At 32.6% G+C, this 17,568-nt stretch overlaps 2 protein-coding genes across 2 annotated transcripts in view; both read left to right on the plus strand.

Annotated features, from left to right (window-relative positions):
* rl (Mitogen-activated protein kinase rl) overlaps positions 1–14,055 on the plus strand; it is a 28,294-nt gene extending 14,239 nt beyond the window's left edge. The window contains exons 2-7 of the mRNA XM_088045256.1: positions 3,886–4,012; positions 9,016–9,126; positions 10,665–10,799; positions 13,089–13,373; positions 13,420–13,608; positions 13,655–14,055. Of these exons, the coding sequence (XP_087901382.1) occupies positions 3,886–4,012; positions 9,016–9,126; positions 10,665–10,799; positions 13,089–13,373; positions 13,420–13,608; positions 13,655–13,798 (991 nt within the window). The 3' untranslated portion in view covers positions 13,799–14,055. The remainder of the gene's footprint in view (positions 1–3,885; positions 4,013–9,015; positions 9,127–10,664; positions 10,800–13,088; positions 13,374–13,419; positions 13,609–13,654) is intronic.
* Positions 14,056–15,890: 1,835 nt separating this feature from the next.
* LOC148168873 (malectin-B) lies at positions 15,891–17,127 on the plus strand. Its single transcript, XM_088045301.1, has 2 exons — positions 15,891–16,539; positions 16,590–17,127. The coding sequence occupies exons 1-2, from the start codon at positions 16,077–16,079 to the stop codon at positions 16,919–16,921; spliced, it is 795 nt and encodes a 264-aa protein (XP_087901427.1). The 5' UTR covers positions 15,891–16,076; the 3' UTR covers positions 16,922–17,127.
* The last annotated feature ends 441 nt before the right edge of the window (positions 17,128–17,568 follow it).

The following is a 17,568-nucleotide window of genomic DNA, read 5'->3' on the forward strand; positions in this document are numbered from 1 at the left end:
TTTTTCATAAATACACATGTTTACCTTGTTAAACTCTTTCAGTGTGGTAATTAATTAACACAGTCGGAAATACATATTTGCTTAATGTATTTATAATTCATTACGTGTTGAATTGTACGAATTTTGGCATGAAATGAGGGATGCTGTGAGGGTGTGGTCGTTGGGGGCAACGTACTCGGCGTCCAGACGCAACCTCGTACAGGTACTTGGCGTCGTTTGTGACCTCACGTACACGTTGATTCTCTTTTATGTCTCGACGATGTTCATATACATATTGCATAAGCAATATAGTAAATTGACTCCGGCCGCCACAACTATGACATTTTTCTTATCTTTCAGACATTACGGTTTTTATAACGTTTTATCTATTATTAAAAAGTTATGTTTTTGTTTGTTTAAGTTGTACCGTGCTCGTGCATTTTTATTGCTCTTTCAACTCAACCCCTCTATAAATATCACTCGATGTTGTTTTGATGGAAAAACGCAATGAAGTTTTTTACGGCTTATATGGTCTTAGTTTTATGATATGCAACAAGTTTTGGATGCTCAAAGTATGAGCTTGATTAAATTTAAATTGAAATTCTTGTCTATCTTTTATGGATTTTGCAAAATAAATTTTACCCAGGGAAATCCGTTTTCAAAATTATTAGCACTCTTCTTACTTTATATTTTTTTCAATTTATGTCGTACTTTATGGCGCTATAAAAGTATTGTTGATGTAATTTTACACGTGTATAAATACACAGATAATAAAACAATGAGAAGTGAACATGAACATGCGAACTTCAAGCAGACTTGAGCGAAGTAGTTACACCTAGCTATAAAATAAAATTGCTACGAATAGATTCGATTTGGAACTGAATACCGTCGTTAAAGTTTCAATCATTTTCTTTAATACCATACAATGGTCGTATGAGAGAAATTCCATAAATGACAGTGTAAAAGGGTTTAAATACGATTAGGTGTGAATAGATTCATTTTAAATCATTAGGTTGGTTCAGTCTGAGAAAATTGAATTGGTTCAACTTCTTTCCGTAAACGTTACATTTAAATTTAGTCACATGTTCGCAACTTTGGGGAAACTATTTGTATGTTGTGGAACATTTCAACCACTTGTTATTCGCAGCACTACGTAAACTTGCACTTAAAGTTAGTTGTGTTTGATGCAAGTAAAGCTACCACACTAACAAGCCAAGTTATTTTGAGTCTTGTCTTAGAAACTTTGTGTGGTGGCAGAATTTGGCGTTTTTCGCGCCAGTTCGTACAGAGAGGCCCCGATTTTTTAAAATCTACGCAGAATATGACACATTACAGAATCAGAAGAGTAGAGAATCTAAAGGATGTTTATTGTGCACTTTATGATAAATGATTAAAGCCATGATTAAAATGCAAACAGCATTAATGGAAATTCTAAAAAGCTTTAAACATTTTCGTTATTACATTTAAATATTTTATTATAAAGTCTTTTACCAGAAAAAGAGGAGCAAATTCTCAACTTTGATTACACTGTGCTAGCTGCAAAATGCAACAAGCTGGGACTTGGTGGGTCAAACACAGCCGCATACGCTGAATCCAATAATATGAATTTTATTTAAAAGTTAGCTCGCATTTGCGAATAATTTAAGTTTGACAATTTTTAACACTAGACCCAATCAAAACGCAATTTTTAAAATTTATTGACTATTTATTGAACTTAAATAATAGAAAATCAATGCGACACACATAAACTAACAAAATTGTTAGCACACAACTAGATTCAAGGAGGTAAATCGGCTTTACTAAAAGTTTTTGCAGAAAACAGATTTCTATTAGTTTTTGTTTTTTTTTGTCATTTGCAATTCATTAAATGCATTTCCTTCTGGGTTTAATGCTTTTTAAGCATTTTTAATATTTTTTTTTTACAATTCCTAGTTTGATGTAAAGCTGTGGTAATCAAATTTTTTCGATAGGCACTTTTATTATATTGTTTTGACGCAATCTAAATTCCTTCCTTAAGGGCCAGCACATATAGCACATATTTTTGGTATAACCCGTTTGTATACCTTTTAAAAACGCCACTACTTTTAAGTCGACACACATTTTCCACTTATGGTCTTTAATTCTATAATTTTGACCACCTAACCTGACCACGGAGTAGGAGGTTGGCTGAAAACTTCTAGAAGGTTCACGCATCGTCTATGCAAGGTTCTCGAAGGTTTAGGAAAGCTCTAAAAGATTCCAAAATGTCAAAATTAAAAAGCAAAAATTTTAAAACGGAAAATTTTAAAATTGCAAAATTTCGAAAACGCGAGCTAACATTCAAACACGGTAAGCACTGTTGTATTTAACATACTTAATTAAGATTTACCCCAGGGATGCCCAACCTGTTGAGGAAAAAAAGATTGCAATTCGAGCACAGTGTTATTAGCGCAGGGTTTTAAACGTAAACATCTCTGGAAAATTGTGCTGCTTCTAGTCAAAAATAGAAACAAAACGGAGCTATTAACATGTAAAAATTAGTGCTAGCTATTATTCTCTTTATATAAATAAAAGATAGCTCTCAAAGCTACACCATAAAACGAGCAAACTTTTCCAATTTTGTCATTTCCAGAAAGTCTGAATGGACTATTTTAATTACCAGTGTTGGTTTCCACTAAGCGTTGAAAATTGAAGCAAAAAGAACTCACAACAGTTATTGTAATTTTTATCAAACTGACGACTATAAATTATAGTTGCAGAATTTTTTTGCAAATCGCTTCGAGGGAAAATTTAATTGCGTTTAACTTTCGTCGCAGAGTCAACACTTTGCTAATCAATATGTAAGAAAGTTTAGTTGCGCATTGATTGGAGATCACGAGCCATATTGGAACTCCCAGACTATTTTACATAACAAAATTGCTTTTAGCCACAATTAGGCAATGTAGTTAAGTTAAGATAAACAGTTCTTAGTTGATCGCGATGCTGCTAGAGGAGTAATTTAAACTTACTGGTTTATTTGTCAGTTTCGAAGAAAAACAATGTTATCGGTATTCTGGAGTTGAAACTTTTTCTTTCGAACAATAATAGAATTAGAATTAGCTGTACCCTTTACTAAAGACTTTCTCAAATATTGATCCCTGGAGATAATTTTTATTGTGAGCATTAGAGACTGCAAAATCGGTTTACTTTGGAGGATACAAGGAAAACAATTTATTTTTGTTGCTTGAAACGAGACACTTACGACAGTTCGACAACATTTCTGTAATTCCACGTTCCCTTTATGTTGCGATATCTCGTTTTCTTTCCTGGGTATTGTGTCACGGAAAAAACCCCAACAAACACAATTTCAACAATTTAAGTCGAAAGTACGCTCGTTTTAGAACCGACCATTTTTGACAATGATTGGTGATCTCATTATGACTACAATTACGATGAACGGGTTAGGTAATTTCAATAAAAAAAAATTGCGAAGGCAGTATTGATCCCACTTTATCATTCTGAAAGATAAGAGAGTTTTTTTTAAATAAATTAGACCGACTAATTACCATTTTTCGTTGTCAGCACTGGACTGCTCAGTTACCTTTGTTTGGAGGAAAATAAAAGTTTTTAAAGGGTACGACGAAACAAAGACTTGTTGCTTTTACCTCGGAATAAAATTTTAATTTTACCGAAGTTTTTTATGTTATCGCGTTTGTTTTTTCTGGAAATCACCGCTGTGGCTAATCAGAGGCTTTGTTAATTTTTATAATAGAAGACGAGTAATAAGTTTAGTCGAACCGGGTAATTTTCTTTGCTTAACGTATTACCGAATTTTCCTTTGCTTTACGAAGAGATTTATGAGAAGTGAGCAAGATTTACTCCTCCTTTCGTGTTTCCTGAAATTGCATTATCATAATCTCGGAAAATAATCAAGATTTTCTTTTACAGATCAGCGTTGGATACAGTAACGAATACAAAAGTCGCGATAAAGAAAATCTCACCTTTCGAACATCAAACTTATTGCCAGAGGACACTCAGAGAAATTAAAATACTCACAAGGTTTAAACATGAAAACGTGAGTATATTGCTCGATAAGTTAATTTATTATAGGGTGACTTTAAAGCAGCTGCTTGCTATTTTCTTGATGTATCGTAAAAAAGACACATTCATCATTTTCACCGGCAATTTTATGTTTTTTATTTTGATTATTCTTCCACTTTTATTGTGGCGGTTTAGCCGTGTTTGGGAAGTCATAAAAAACGTTTTTCGTCTAACAAATATGTCACATTTTCAGAGCGCTTTGTAAAATTGAAGCGGCGAAAATTTCAATTTTTTTTCGTGCTGTTTTTTTTCCCAATATTCAGGCGAGGAGTAAGTTTGTGTATTAGACCGAAACCGAGTTTTTGTCGGAGTTCGGTAATGAATAATTATCGAAACTAGATGGAAGGTTCGTTGTTTATTAACGACCTCTTCGCTAACAAGTTTCAACATGTACAATAACTTATTTTCTTCTGACTGCAAGAATAAGTGAAAACATTTTCATTTAACAAGTTTAGAACTGTCTTTTTAAACCAAATTTATGCAACAAACTCTGAAATACTTGCTAGTTTCTTTGATCTACAGTAGCTAAGTTGTGTGCAGTGGAAGATGAAGACAAAGGCTTCATTATTACTTCTAACGATCTAAGATTGACAGAGAGAAATATAGTGCGTGTTTGAGCTACGTACTTTGAAAAGAGGATTGTGCTCTGTGAAATCTGCAGCTTTTCAAATTCCGGACACGCCATTATTTCTTGGGTGCACGTACATGGTCAACAAAATTTGTGCTTGGGGTAGGTTTTTGTGGTGTCTTAATTCAAAAACAATATTAGAAAATTTGAAAAAATAAAATTGAAAAACCCGGCGGATCCACCATTTTTGCTTTCTAAAATATCTCAAATTTGTTTAGTGTTTGTCAATTTTTTTTACTCGAAATTCTTTAGAATATTATGCGATCGTCTTGAATTTTACAGGACGTATATATAGGGTTTTCTAAGAGTCTCTAGGATTTTCCGATTTAATTCATCATTTGGATATTTGAAAATTTCCCTGTTCAAGATTGATCGGTAGTTTTTCAGATTCCTTAGATTTTTCTACATTTGCAATTCGTCATTGTGATAATCAATCAGATGAAAATTCTAAAGAAATAGTTAATTAATACAGTTAATTGCAACAGAATTTCTCATTTTTGGTAGTTTGCAAAAATAGTACTTTATACAACAAGTGGCTAAAATAGTGCTTTTTTTTACGCGGGGACCATTTATATTATAATAAAGTCCACAAGTAAAAAAAAGCACTATTTAGCCACGTGTTGTTTACAATACTTTTTGTACGACCATAATTTAACATAATACTTCTTAAGAAATCTAATTATTTTTATTTAAGTCAAAGTAATTTATAAACTATGAATAGTAAGCTACTTTAAATAAAAATGAAGAATTTCGTATCCAAAGCTTTTTCTAATTGCGAAGAATGGTCCTCCATGTCGACATCTTTTGAAAACGGACAGGAATTTTTGATCAAAATTTCCTGAATTTAATCCAGTCGTCGTTGTTGATGTTACTAAGGAAAAATTGTCAATAACCTAAATTTGCAACACAAAACGTGCACAAACCACGATGAGTGATAGCGAAACAGATTTTTCTTGTACTCCTGAAATTAGGCAAAAAGCAAATGATGCATCCCTCGATTTATTACCAAGAAAGTCACGTATTTTATACGAAAAGGAGTATGAAGGATTTAAGCAGTGGTGCGAACAGAAGACCGCAAGCAAAATATCGGAATCCGTTCTTCTAGCGTACTTGAGTGAGAAGTCGAGAACTTGCAAATCTTCAACATTGTGGTCCAAATTCTCAATGCTAAAGTCAGTATTATACGTTAAGGATCATGTTGATGTGACTAAATACTATAAACTGAAGGCATTTTTGAAGAGACAGTCTGTCGGTTATCGACCGAAGAAATCTAAAGTGTTTTTTTTGGGGAAGATGTGGAAAATTTTTTGTTGAATGCTCCGGATGGCACGTTCTTGCTGTACATCTTGCTGGCAAGTTCTGGGACAGACATCTTAACATTAAAACGACTAGGAGGGTGGAAGTCGTCAAGTGTTGCTGAAGGATACGTGGAGGAAAGTGTCCATACGAAAGTGGATACAGCAAAAAAAAGTTTTGCTAGTAAAGGTGGGAATAGTTCTGTTGATGCTGAGAAAAATGAAGTTAATATTCCTGATCCAGAACCTTCAGCTCAGTGTGAGGAGATACGTGGCCCTAATATTACATGCTCCTCGGAAGCTTTACTTCCAGGAATAAACAGTAATAATGTTCAAAATAGTTCAATCTACTTACTACTATCTACTATTACTACTATCTACTATTACTTTTCGTTAAAAAGTTTTTATGTTTTTTATTAAGAATTTTAAATATTTGTACTTGAATGTTGAATAAAATCTTATTAAAAATGGTTAAATTATTAATTGCAGCTTGAATTATTTACAATTACATGTTCTAATCTATTGTTCAAGTTTTTTATCACGCCGTGGAAAAAAATTTTTTTTTATCGCTCCTCGAAAAAGCCATACTTTTGACGTTCGTAAGGAGTGTCAAAAATGTCATTTTAGGTTATGGTCGTACAAAAAAATATTTTTGTTTTAAAATAATATTTGGCGCCTCCACCATAAATTACATTTATTTTATTTGTCCATCTGTGTTTAATTAGCTGAAAACTGCATGATTATGAATTCAAATCTATAAAGCACCATCAAAGGCAAAACAGATTTCAACGGAATCAAACACAAATTATCAGGCGAACAATAAATAATTCAAAGTTGAAAAGCCCATTTTGATACATCCATTTAATTCCAAAAATCTGCCAACTTTTAGGTAAATTTTGCCATATTGTAACTTGTGAATTGTAATTATTAATTTCCGGTAATGAATGGGATCTAAAGCAAACAAATTAATGCTCTAATTTACCGTTTTAGACAATAGAACAGTCATGCAAATATCAGAATTAATTGGCCATAAATTCCGTAAATCTTGTTTCTGAGGGATCCTAACAAAATTTACGACCATGTGTCATTGTGTCCTTAATTGAACGTGATTTTGTACGTAATTTTGGAATGAATACAAATTGAAACATAATAACTAAAAAAAAAGTAAAAAGTGAACATAAACTAACACAATCATCACAATATTTGGTAGCCTCAGGATGTTTAAATATTTATAATAAAATATTGCTATGAATATTTATCATCACTGGCTTTTCGAACTCTGTTTGCACAAATTTTGTATTGATGCGTAATTAACAACTGTTTCAAGTACCTCCAAATTGCATGCAGTTGTCGCAATATTCAACAACGTGTTGTTCCACCCGTTGAACATGTGTTTATTTTATATTTCCAGTAATTTAATAAACATGGGAGACCTGAAATTGTGTTATTGTTGCATTGAAACCGCAGTGACGAAGTTTCCCGCTGAAAATTTCATCATTAGCGCGGTAATTTTAGTTCAGCAATTTAGCGCAGAAACTTTCTAAATTAATTTTGATGGATTTTCTTTTTCATAGAACCTTGGTAATTTGGCTTCTCTTGTAGTATTTGAAGGAAGTTATTATGTTTTGTCGGCGAAATAAACGCGTCAAATGCATACTAGCTTTGGCTATAAAGCTCGTACCATCAGTTTCAGTTTTGTCAATTAAGGAGCCAAATTCTGTCGAGCTTGTACGTAATGAAAATTAATTTCAAGTTTGATGATCAAGGACACGATGCGATGCTGAATTAGAAAAGTTGCAAAAGCGTGATATTTAGCATTATGAAACAAATCCTGTTACATAAGGATAAAACACGCTCCGATCGAGGTAATCAAAAGTTAGTGTTGAGATCCAGTTTATTTTTCTTTTCGCGGAAACGAAAACAGTACTGAGTTGATCAAAGTCGTTTTCTTGGTGTTGATTTTCCTTGTTTGCTGTGTTTGTATAATAAAAACATGATAATGTTTTGACTGCATTAAACATCTCGTAAAATATGCGAATTTAGCATTCAATGAGAGCTGCAATGTACGATAATATTTCAAAGAAGACCTACAGAAACCGATGCAAATTTTTCAAGTAAAGTAACTTTGGAACTTGCGACATTTGCGCTTCCCGGCTCTGTTTATTCTAATTTTTTAATTAAACTTGTTAATGACGTCTCGCCAAGAAAATAAATATGAAAGACAAGCTGTTTCGTGAATTTGAGGTTTTAAAATTAATGCTTTCAATTTCGATTGAATCCATTGTTTTCTTCCACATCGATGTTAATGTATTAACATTTAATAAATTCTGGATTCAAGATTCGTCCGCTTCGCAAAAAATTTCTGCTATATTTAGCTCTATTACAACCGAGCTATTAATTATTTAAAATCAATCAGTCACTAACTTCCATGGAAGCTGCTTTGTATTTCGCTAATTAGATGAATTAAAATAAATGACATTTGACATTTCCGACCGAAGGTTTAATCGATTTGCAATGACTTGATGATTAAATCAGTGAAGTGCATTAACACTCTAAATTTGCACAACAAACATGTCAATATCAACTATATGAAACACTTTCAATTTTCTGTTTCTAGGAAAATGAGTTCTCCGTGGTAATCCAAGTTTATCCGTAGATTAAGCTGCGAAACAAATTTTTATCGTTTAAATATAATTGTCGGCAAAAAATCGAAACTGCGCTTTGTAAATTTCGCATTGTTTAGCTGCAGAACTAAAACAATTAATCTGCAGTTAAACGTAGGTCTTTTACGTCGGAACAATGGATTCCCACATCTAGCTGATAACGTTAACGAAATTAAGCAGCAAGTTTAATCATATCCTCTGTATTTATGTCACATATTTGTGTTTGTTCTCTCGTACTAAAAGCAGTCTAATAATGAAATAGAGGCTTAAACAGGTCATAGCGTCGAAAATCGCGGAGATTACAGGTGTAATCTCATTAGCGAACACACCGCTGACTGCTCTTTGTATGTTTATCGTTTAGTTGGAATTAAATTTCTAATTTTCGTTGCAGATTATTGACATAAGGGACATTCTAAGGGCGGTGACGATAGATCAAATGAGGGACGTATACATAGTACAGTGTTTAATGGAAACAGACCTTTACAAACTTCTTAAAACACAGGTAAGTTTAATAAAATGTTTCTTAAATAAACGTGTTTAATGACTATCATTCGCAAATATTTGTTCATGTAAATTGCGGCTGCGAGGACTTCAGAGATGTTGCGTCAAATGAACATCTTGTTAATTGATTAATTTTTTTATGGGGGTTATATCAAGTATCTCGTGTGGTGACGTACATTAGGGTAAATTGAAAATCAACAATAAATATTGGACAAGGGTTGAGCAAATTTACCATAGACGTCAGATATGCTCGACTCATCATGGGGGATGATAGTAAAACATACATTAATTACACTTAATTATGGTCATGAATTCACCGGTGGTTTCAATTGTGATTACCGACTGAAGTTTTTCCATCAATTTTCGTTTTCCCTAGTTAGAGGTCAATTAAAAGAGACGAAAGAAACGAGACATTATGGAGTCTGCAAGGGTTTCAAAAGAGCAGAGAAGCTGAGAATTGTGAGATGGAGATCTTTTGAATCAAAAATGAGGAAGGAAAATACAGGAATTGAAGTAAACGAGGAAATAAATTTTGATCGCAAACAACAGAGTCTAGACGTCATTTTTCTTGCCGAGAATTTACCGATTTACAAAAATTTTAGAAATCAGCAGGATTTGAAAGGAATAAGTTAGGTACCTGTAGTAAATACATCTCAATTTTGGTTAATAGATGGCTCCACAAGCAATGATGAAAAATGAAATAATAATAAATATCTACTAATTTGTATAGAAAATAACAAAATCAAGTATATTGCAGATGCTCCTACAATTTGGTGGCAATATTATAAAAGTTACAGTGTGGCATTGTGTATTACGCTCTGCTAAACGACCAATCACAGAGTCGCATTTCAAATCTCTCGCCTCTGCAGGAAAAATGACGTATAATTAAGTGAAATAAAGTGACTTAAATATGAAAGTGAACCAAAGTTCTACGAAATTAAATGCAAATCACACGAAGTCTGGTTTCTCTAGAATACTAATTATAATTATAATTGCAATTATTGGAATTAATAGCAATTGGGGTCCTCTTGTCCTACTAATGTAAATATGTCCTGTTAGTTCGCTTTGAAACTGTCAAACTATATGTACATACCATTCGGGTTTCTAAGTATTAATTCATGCAGGAAAGATATTAAAACCGGAGATTTATTGCATAATATTATGAAGGTGTGAAATAAAAAAGCGATTACGAGTTATACGCACCTAATTTTCGGGTCGATTTTTTGTTGTTTTACATAAGTTTTCAAGGACACTTTAATAAGCAGCTTCTAATTCCAAATGACTTGCTTTTTGAATAAATGAACGTAAAACAACACAATTTTAGAAGGTGCCGCCAAAGTACCATTATAAAAGCGCGAGGTCGTAAAGCCGGCTCTATCTAGTAAATACCATATTATACCGTCAAAATAAACAAACTTTATTCTCATGCACTCCAAACTTAAACCAGTTAGTCGACGCTGCAATTTATTGGTAAAGTTTCTTTGATTTAATGATATAATCCGATTTAACATGTATAAAGCACTACTCTTTTTTTTTCAGAGACTGAGTAACGACCACATATGTTACTTCCTATACCAAATCCTGCGAGGGTTGAAATATATACACTCGGCGAATGTACTTCATAGGGATTTAAAACCTAGCAACCTTCTCTTAAACACAACCTGCGATCTTAAAGTAAGTTGAAAGAGATTTTATAGGTGTATTGTGAGAGATACGTTTTTAATATCATGAAAATGACTCCAGGTGTATGGATACATAGTTAGGTTTTATTGACAATTTTAATCCATTTTCCTTCACGCAATAAAACCGGCGGTGGTAATTCAAACTCCCAACAACGCAACGGTACAAGAAAGAGTATTATCAAGAGATATTTTTAACACTCCCCTAAGGTCTTACACTAACAAACAGCCCCAAACTTCCAAAATTGATTAATAAGCGCTCTAGATACTCAAGTTATGCAAATTACTTTAGAATATCGCTCAATTTGATCTAATGTGAATACAATTAGTTTAAAAGGAACAACCCATTTTTGCCTCGTTTTTAACAGGAACGAGTGCTTTTTCCACACAGCAATTGATTAACACATGAAATGTACACTAGAATGTTACGTATGAATAAGCTTGTTGATTCTAACCACGGCACACCGGGGAGTTGTTTCAGGATGAATTTGGTGGTCATTGTTGAATGCAATTAATTTACCTGGCAATTCAGTTGGTAAAAGCGATGACTTAATTTATTAAAACTGAATCAACAAGTCGCAGGAATAACAATAACTGAACAAAAATTGTAAGTCGCTTTTATAGTAGTTTTTACTTTTACTAAAATAACCTATTGCAAGGAAATCCTTCAATTATAGTACAAAGGCACAGCGCGCTATTTATTGATTTCTGTTCTATTTTAATGTTCAACAAAATAGCTTCGGCGTAATGTTTAAACGAATTTATGGCCTTGCAGAAGGATTTAGTAATTTCTTGTGTTACGACATTCAATTTTTTAAAGGATGTATTAAATTAACAAAAACGATGTTAAATTTTTTCTGGCAGAACATTTGTGACTCAATTTAAGGTGTTGCCCTCGGGGAAGGTAATTCTCTTGTCACAAAAAATATAAACGGAGAAATAATTGTTTTGATATTTACGTTAGGAATTAAAAGAGTAATTAGGCTAGAGCTGAAGAAACTAACTTATGGCACTAAAATGTTCGATAATCATACTAGTAGCTTCATTATTAAACGATTTTAGGGACTTTTATTCTGAACAAAAAAGCGTGCTGGAATGACAAGCCACAAAAAATTTACAGAATTTAATAAAGTAGTAGAAATCTTGGTACGTTCGATGTAAAAAATTCTAAAATCTTAGTCGTTCGCTCTAAAATTTTGGAATTTAGCCCTGTTTATTCACAAGTCGAAAGTAGTAAAACCCACAAAATTGTCAAAGTTACGGAATTTTAATAGGAGGTGATGAACATTTTTGGTTCTTTTAAAATAAAAATTCTTAAAAATTTTGTCTTTTGCTCAAAAAATTTGAAATTTAGCACAGTTGATAAACGAATCGAAAGTAATAAAACCACCAAATTTTGTTGGTTTACGACTGAAATTGCCAAAGTTACGGAATTTAATAAAAAAGGTGGTGGAAATTCTTGGTTCGTGCAATGCAAAAATTTCTAAAAACTTAATTATTCGTTCTAAAATTTTGGAATTTAGCACAGTTTATAGACAAGTCAAAACTAATAAAACCTCCAAAATTAACTGTTTTGGGGTTAAAACTGTCAAAGTTACGGAATTTTAATACCAAGTGCTGAACATTTTTGGTTCTTTCAAAATATTTTTTTTTAAAAATGACTTTTGCTCAAAAAATTTGAAATTTAGCACAATTGATAAACGAGTCGAAAGTAATAAAACCACCAAATTTTATTGGTTTATGACTGGAAATTACCAGAATTAGGTAATTGAGAGGAAGGCGGTGGAAGTATCAAAGTGAAAATTTTTAAATTTGTAGTAACTTTCATTCTGACACCCAAAACCGTGCTCGAATGAATTAAAAATCACTAAAAATCGTTTAAGAATAACTCATTTCAGTACGATCTTCAGTTTCGAAATGTTTAAGAATTCGCAGCTTGTGCTGGAATATCCGCCATTCTGCTACCGATACTACTAAAATTATTGTTTGCTTTCAGAAGCTTTATCAATTAAATCCTTTGAAGTAAATTCAAAATGTGTTTATCAATTTTTCAATAACATTAAACAATCAACCGAAATGTTTGGTTGAAAACACAATTTTCTCATAATTATTGCATATATTCCCATGCTAATTGACACAATTTTTTATGTCGGAAAATTAAATCTGCTCCAAAAACAAAAAAACTCATGCAGTATAAATGTAAAATATCACGTTTAGATGTGTTAATTTCACTGATGAGTGATTTTAGCATGTTTGTAACTAAATCTCTTCTCTGTGGTTGCAGATATGTGATTTTGGTTTAGCTCGAGTGGCTGATCCTGAACATGATCATACAGGGTTCCTTACAGAATACGTAGCGACAAGATGGTATAGAGCGCCGGAAATAATGTTAAATTCAAAAGGCTACACAAAATCCATTGATATATGGTCAGTGGGTTGTATTTTAGCAGAAATGTTATCAAACAGACCGATCTTCCCAGGAAAACACTACCTTGATCAGTTGAATCACATTCTTGGAGTTCTGGGTTCGCCGTCTGAAGAAGATCTCAATTGTATCATAAACGAAAAAGTAAGTCTTGAGTGGTGAATTCTCGTAAATTACGAGTGACTTTCAGGCACGGAGTTACATCCAGTCTTTGCCATACAAACCGAAAGTTCCTTGGTCGAAACTATTCCCGAGTGCCGATCCAAAAGCGTTAGACCTCTTGGATAAAATGTTGACTTTTAATCCACACAAGAGAATAGGTGTGGAGGGATCGTTGGCACATCCTTATTTAGAACAGTATTATGATCCAGCAGATGAGGTGAGGTATTTGTTTTGAGTGCACAGCGACTTTATTTTGTTTGCAGCCGGTGGCTGAAACTCCATTCCGATTTGACACAGAACTGGATGACTTACCAAAAGACCAATTAAAGCGATTAATATTTGAAGAGACGTTAATTTTTAAACAGAAACAACAACACGAGCAGCAGCAAGCGATGGCTGCTTCATAGTCATTTGAGATAAGTGTTTAATTTATTTTATGGTTTTGTTGAGAATTGTTCTGTTGGGTGAAGGCAAAAGTTATCTTTTCACAGTTCTTTTACTTTGTAGAGCATGAAACTGTATAGTATTGCTTTTTATATTACATTATATGTATTCTATTTTGTATTTGTTGTAAATTTATAAGTCGTGAAATTGAAGGAGAAGTGTTACAGTATACAATAGTGTAGACAGTAAGTAACTCAAAATATAAATATATATTTTTGAAATATTAGTTTTTGTAAAGTAAATACATCGTGGTTGTGTCAAAAATAGCACTTATATTACTTGTTACACACAACATTTTGTTGTTCTCCAGTTAATCTTACAGTGCCATTCCAACAAATTCAACTTTCAATCTAAGTGTATTCTAAACGTTGTTCTATCAGTCATTCTTATTCCTTTAAGTATTCATCACGTCGCGCTCATTTACGTTTCTCATCGTCTTTTCCACTTTCATCAACAGTTGTGAGATTGTATTTGGAATTCTTCATTTCATCATTAGAGACTCGAAATTGTTAACAAAGATATTGAAATTGTTACATTACCATCGTATCAGGAATCACGCACACAATAAATATCAAAAGAATGTTTTAAATTGATGCTTTTAATAATACTTTTTAAATAGATGTATAATAATTAGGTGAATAACCATAATATTTTGTCTGTGATTTGACTTCATTTTATGGTAAATGTGTATCTATTTGTAAGTAGTCCTAGGATAGATTTAAACTGAATTATTTACTGAGTGTCTTGTCTTTACCAACAGTTATGAAGTTCTACATGTAATGTATCTGTCAATAATGTGTCAGTTATTGAAATATTTTTATTGCATTTGTAACGGTTTGTAGTACAAGTTACAATGTCAATTTGAGAAATTATTCACAGTTTGCTTGCAATAAATCGCTGGTAGGCAAAAGATACTCTTCCATTTTTTAAAACATTTCGGATCATCAAGCAAATTCTCATAAGACATACATTAGCAGGAACGTGATTGCAGGCTCATTAGAAGAAGACTATTGAAGTTACCAATAACTAATTTTCATTGTTACAGAAACTAGTACAAGTATATTTTGGTATTGGAGTATAAACGATTTTTAAACATATCTCGAGGTAATGATTTTGCACATTTTCATTCAAATTTCGATTATTTTGGATGTGAAGATTGTGTGGAAATGGTTGTTATAAAGGCCTAAATCGTTTCTTTCTATAAATGTTGTTATTAAAATAGTACTGTTATAGTGTGTTGCATTCTTATAGGCGTCTCAATTATGTAGTTCTATAGATGTATAATAAAAAAAAATGAATATAATTGCTTTTTCCTAAACAATCCCACGAATTTTTTAGGTAAGCGACAATGGTGGATGCGCCGGGTTTTTAGACCGCCGGTGATTGGCTGATAAACTTGGTGATAAACTTTCTTTTAACTTAGCCGGCGACTAACGGTGCATGGAGTTTACAAAAATTGTGAGATTGGAAACACTATAATTCAATAAAGTTGTCCTAATATGTGTAATTTTTTAACTCAAATTATTATGCCTAGTTTTCATAGTCGTTTTCCTATTTTCTATGCATTTTTTTTCCACAAAAAAACAAGTATTTTAACTAAAACATCAAAAACAACGTTGAATTTTCCTAAAAGCATCAATTTTTTGGGAAAATCAGTCGTTGAAGTTTGTTGGGTTTGGAAAACAGCCCTTTGATGTTTTCAAAAAAATAAGATAATGACCTGTTTCATATATTGAAACAATTTTTTTATGGAAACTACCCAATTTTTAATGATCTCTTTAAAATGTTAGCCAGATTTTTAAGCCAAAAATAAAGAAAACTACCCTGTTTTTAGTAATTTTTTTAAATGTGAGCCAGACGTAACAATTGAAACTTTTTTGTTGAAACAAAAAATGCATAGAAAATAGAAAAACGACTATGAAAACTAGGCATAATAGTCTCAGTTAAAAAGTTACACATATAAAACTAGTCAAAAAAGCGATAAATTATATCGTGGTACTTTTTTATGACAGAACGACGAGTTTGGGAACTAAAATATAACGCTACGCCACTGCTTTGTGGCGACCCCGCCCCTGGTTACCCAAGATGGCGTTACAGGTAACTTGCAATGACAGATCGATAACAACCTAACCTAAAAAATTGCAACTCAGGATAAAAATAGGCAAATGTGCCGGTGATATAGAAATTCTAAACTTTTGCCCCGTTAATGATTAATGCAATAACGCGCTCTACTATTTGCCCATGATCATGAAATTGTGGTTATGTTTGCTACTGAACGTGCTGTACTACATTCCAGAAATAGAATGTTTAGGACAAATTATTTATGCGATAAACTGTGGGGGTGAAGCCCATACAGATGTGAATGGAATACGATTCGAAAAAGACCCATTACATGGTAAAATAGGAATAGCGTCGGATTATGGCAAGCGTTTATTAATTGGGCGAGTACCATCGAATGACCATATTTTGTACCAAACGGAAAGGTATCACACGAGTACCTTCGGCTATGATCTTCCTGTTAACGCCGATGGAGAGTATGTTCTGGTTTTGAAGTTTTCAGAAGTTTATTTTAATTCACCAAATCAGAAAGTTTTTGATGTGGTTCTGAATGGGGACCATACCATCGTTTCAGAGTTGGATATTTATGACAAAGTTGGACGTGGCGTTGCCTATGATGAGTACATTCCTTTTAAAATATCCAAAGGTACAGATTTAATACAATAAAGAGCTGTTTTTTTGATTCATTTTTTGTAGGGCGTTTGATTTATGGTTCAGAAGAATCAGAAATTAGAGGATCAAAAATACGAGTTGAGTTCATTAAAGGATATAAAGATAATCCTAAAATCAACGCAATGTTTGTGATGAGAGGTACTCTAGATGAGGTGCCTCAATTACCTGCACTTCCAGTTGAACCAGATCCTATAGATGAGTACAAGGAAGAACCAGAAGTTGTTCCAAAAAATCTAAGACCTAGTGGACCTAAACAACCTGATCCATATGCTATGGATGATTCTTCTATTATGTTACCAGTATTTATAGCCATAGGAGCTTTTATACCTTTGTTATTTTGCCTATGTAAATTGTGATCATTTGTTAATTTGAACAATTTTCGATTTAGGAAAAGACTTGTTTAATGTAATGAATTTCAGTTTGGTGGTTAAAGGGTTTCAAGTATTGTCCAGAATTCACTCTGCTGGGTACTTACATTGATTTGTTCAATTTTTGTTGCAAGCAGAGCATAGTAATAAATAAAAGACTTTATAGCTAATGTTTAATAAAGATTTTATTAAGTTTCAAGATTTTTCTTACATCCAAGTTTTCAAATTACGAAACTGCTCCAATGTGTATTACTTTCTATGATTTTTTCTATTTTGTTTTTTGTAGCTTCATGTAATTCGGTCCTTGAAATATCCATCTCAATTTCATGTTTTTCTTCCATTATGGCTTCGTTTTTATACGTGTTCTTCGATTATCCGTTTCTGGAGTTTAACAAGTTTTTTTTTAAGCAGCTTAGTATAGAATATTTTGTTTTTAATAAAATACCTCTTGAATTTTAAATAATATTTTAATTCCAATTCTTATGATGTTAAACGGTTTGTGTCATGAATTTACTTTCTTTTTGGCATAATCGGTTCAAATTTGGAGTTTTTTAACGATTAGTGTGCTTTTTAATCACCAGCCGCAATAATTATAACTTTTTTTAATCGGGTTTTTCCGATACCACATTCCCATA

This window comes from Gnatocerus cornutus, chromosome 9, assembly GCF_029298725.1.
Source record: "Gnatocerus cornutus isolate USDA-ARS CGAHR chromosome 9, icGnaCorn1.1, whole genome shotgun sequence".
NCBI classification, from domain to species: domain Eukaryota; kingdom Metazoa; phylum Arthropoda; class Insecta; order Coleoptera; family Tenebrionidae; genus Gnatocerus; species Gnatocerus cornutus.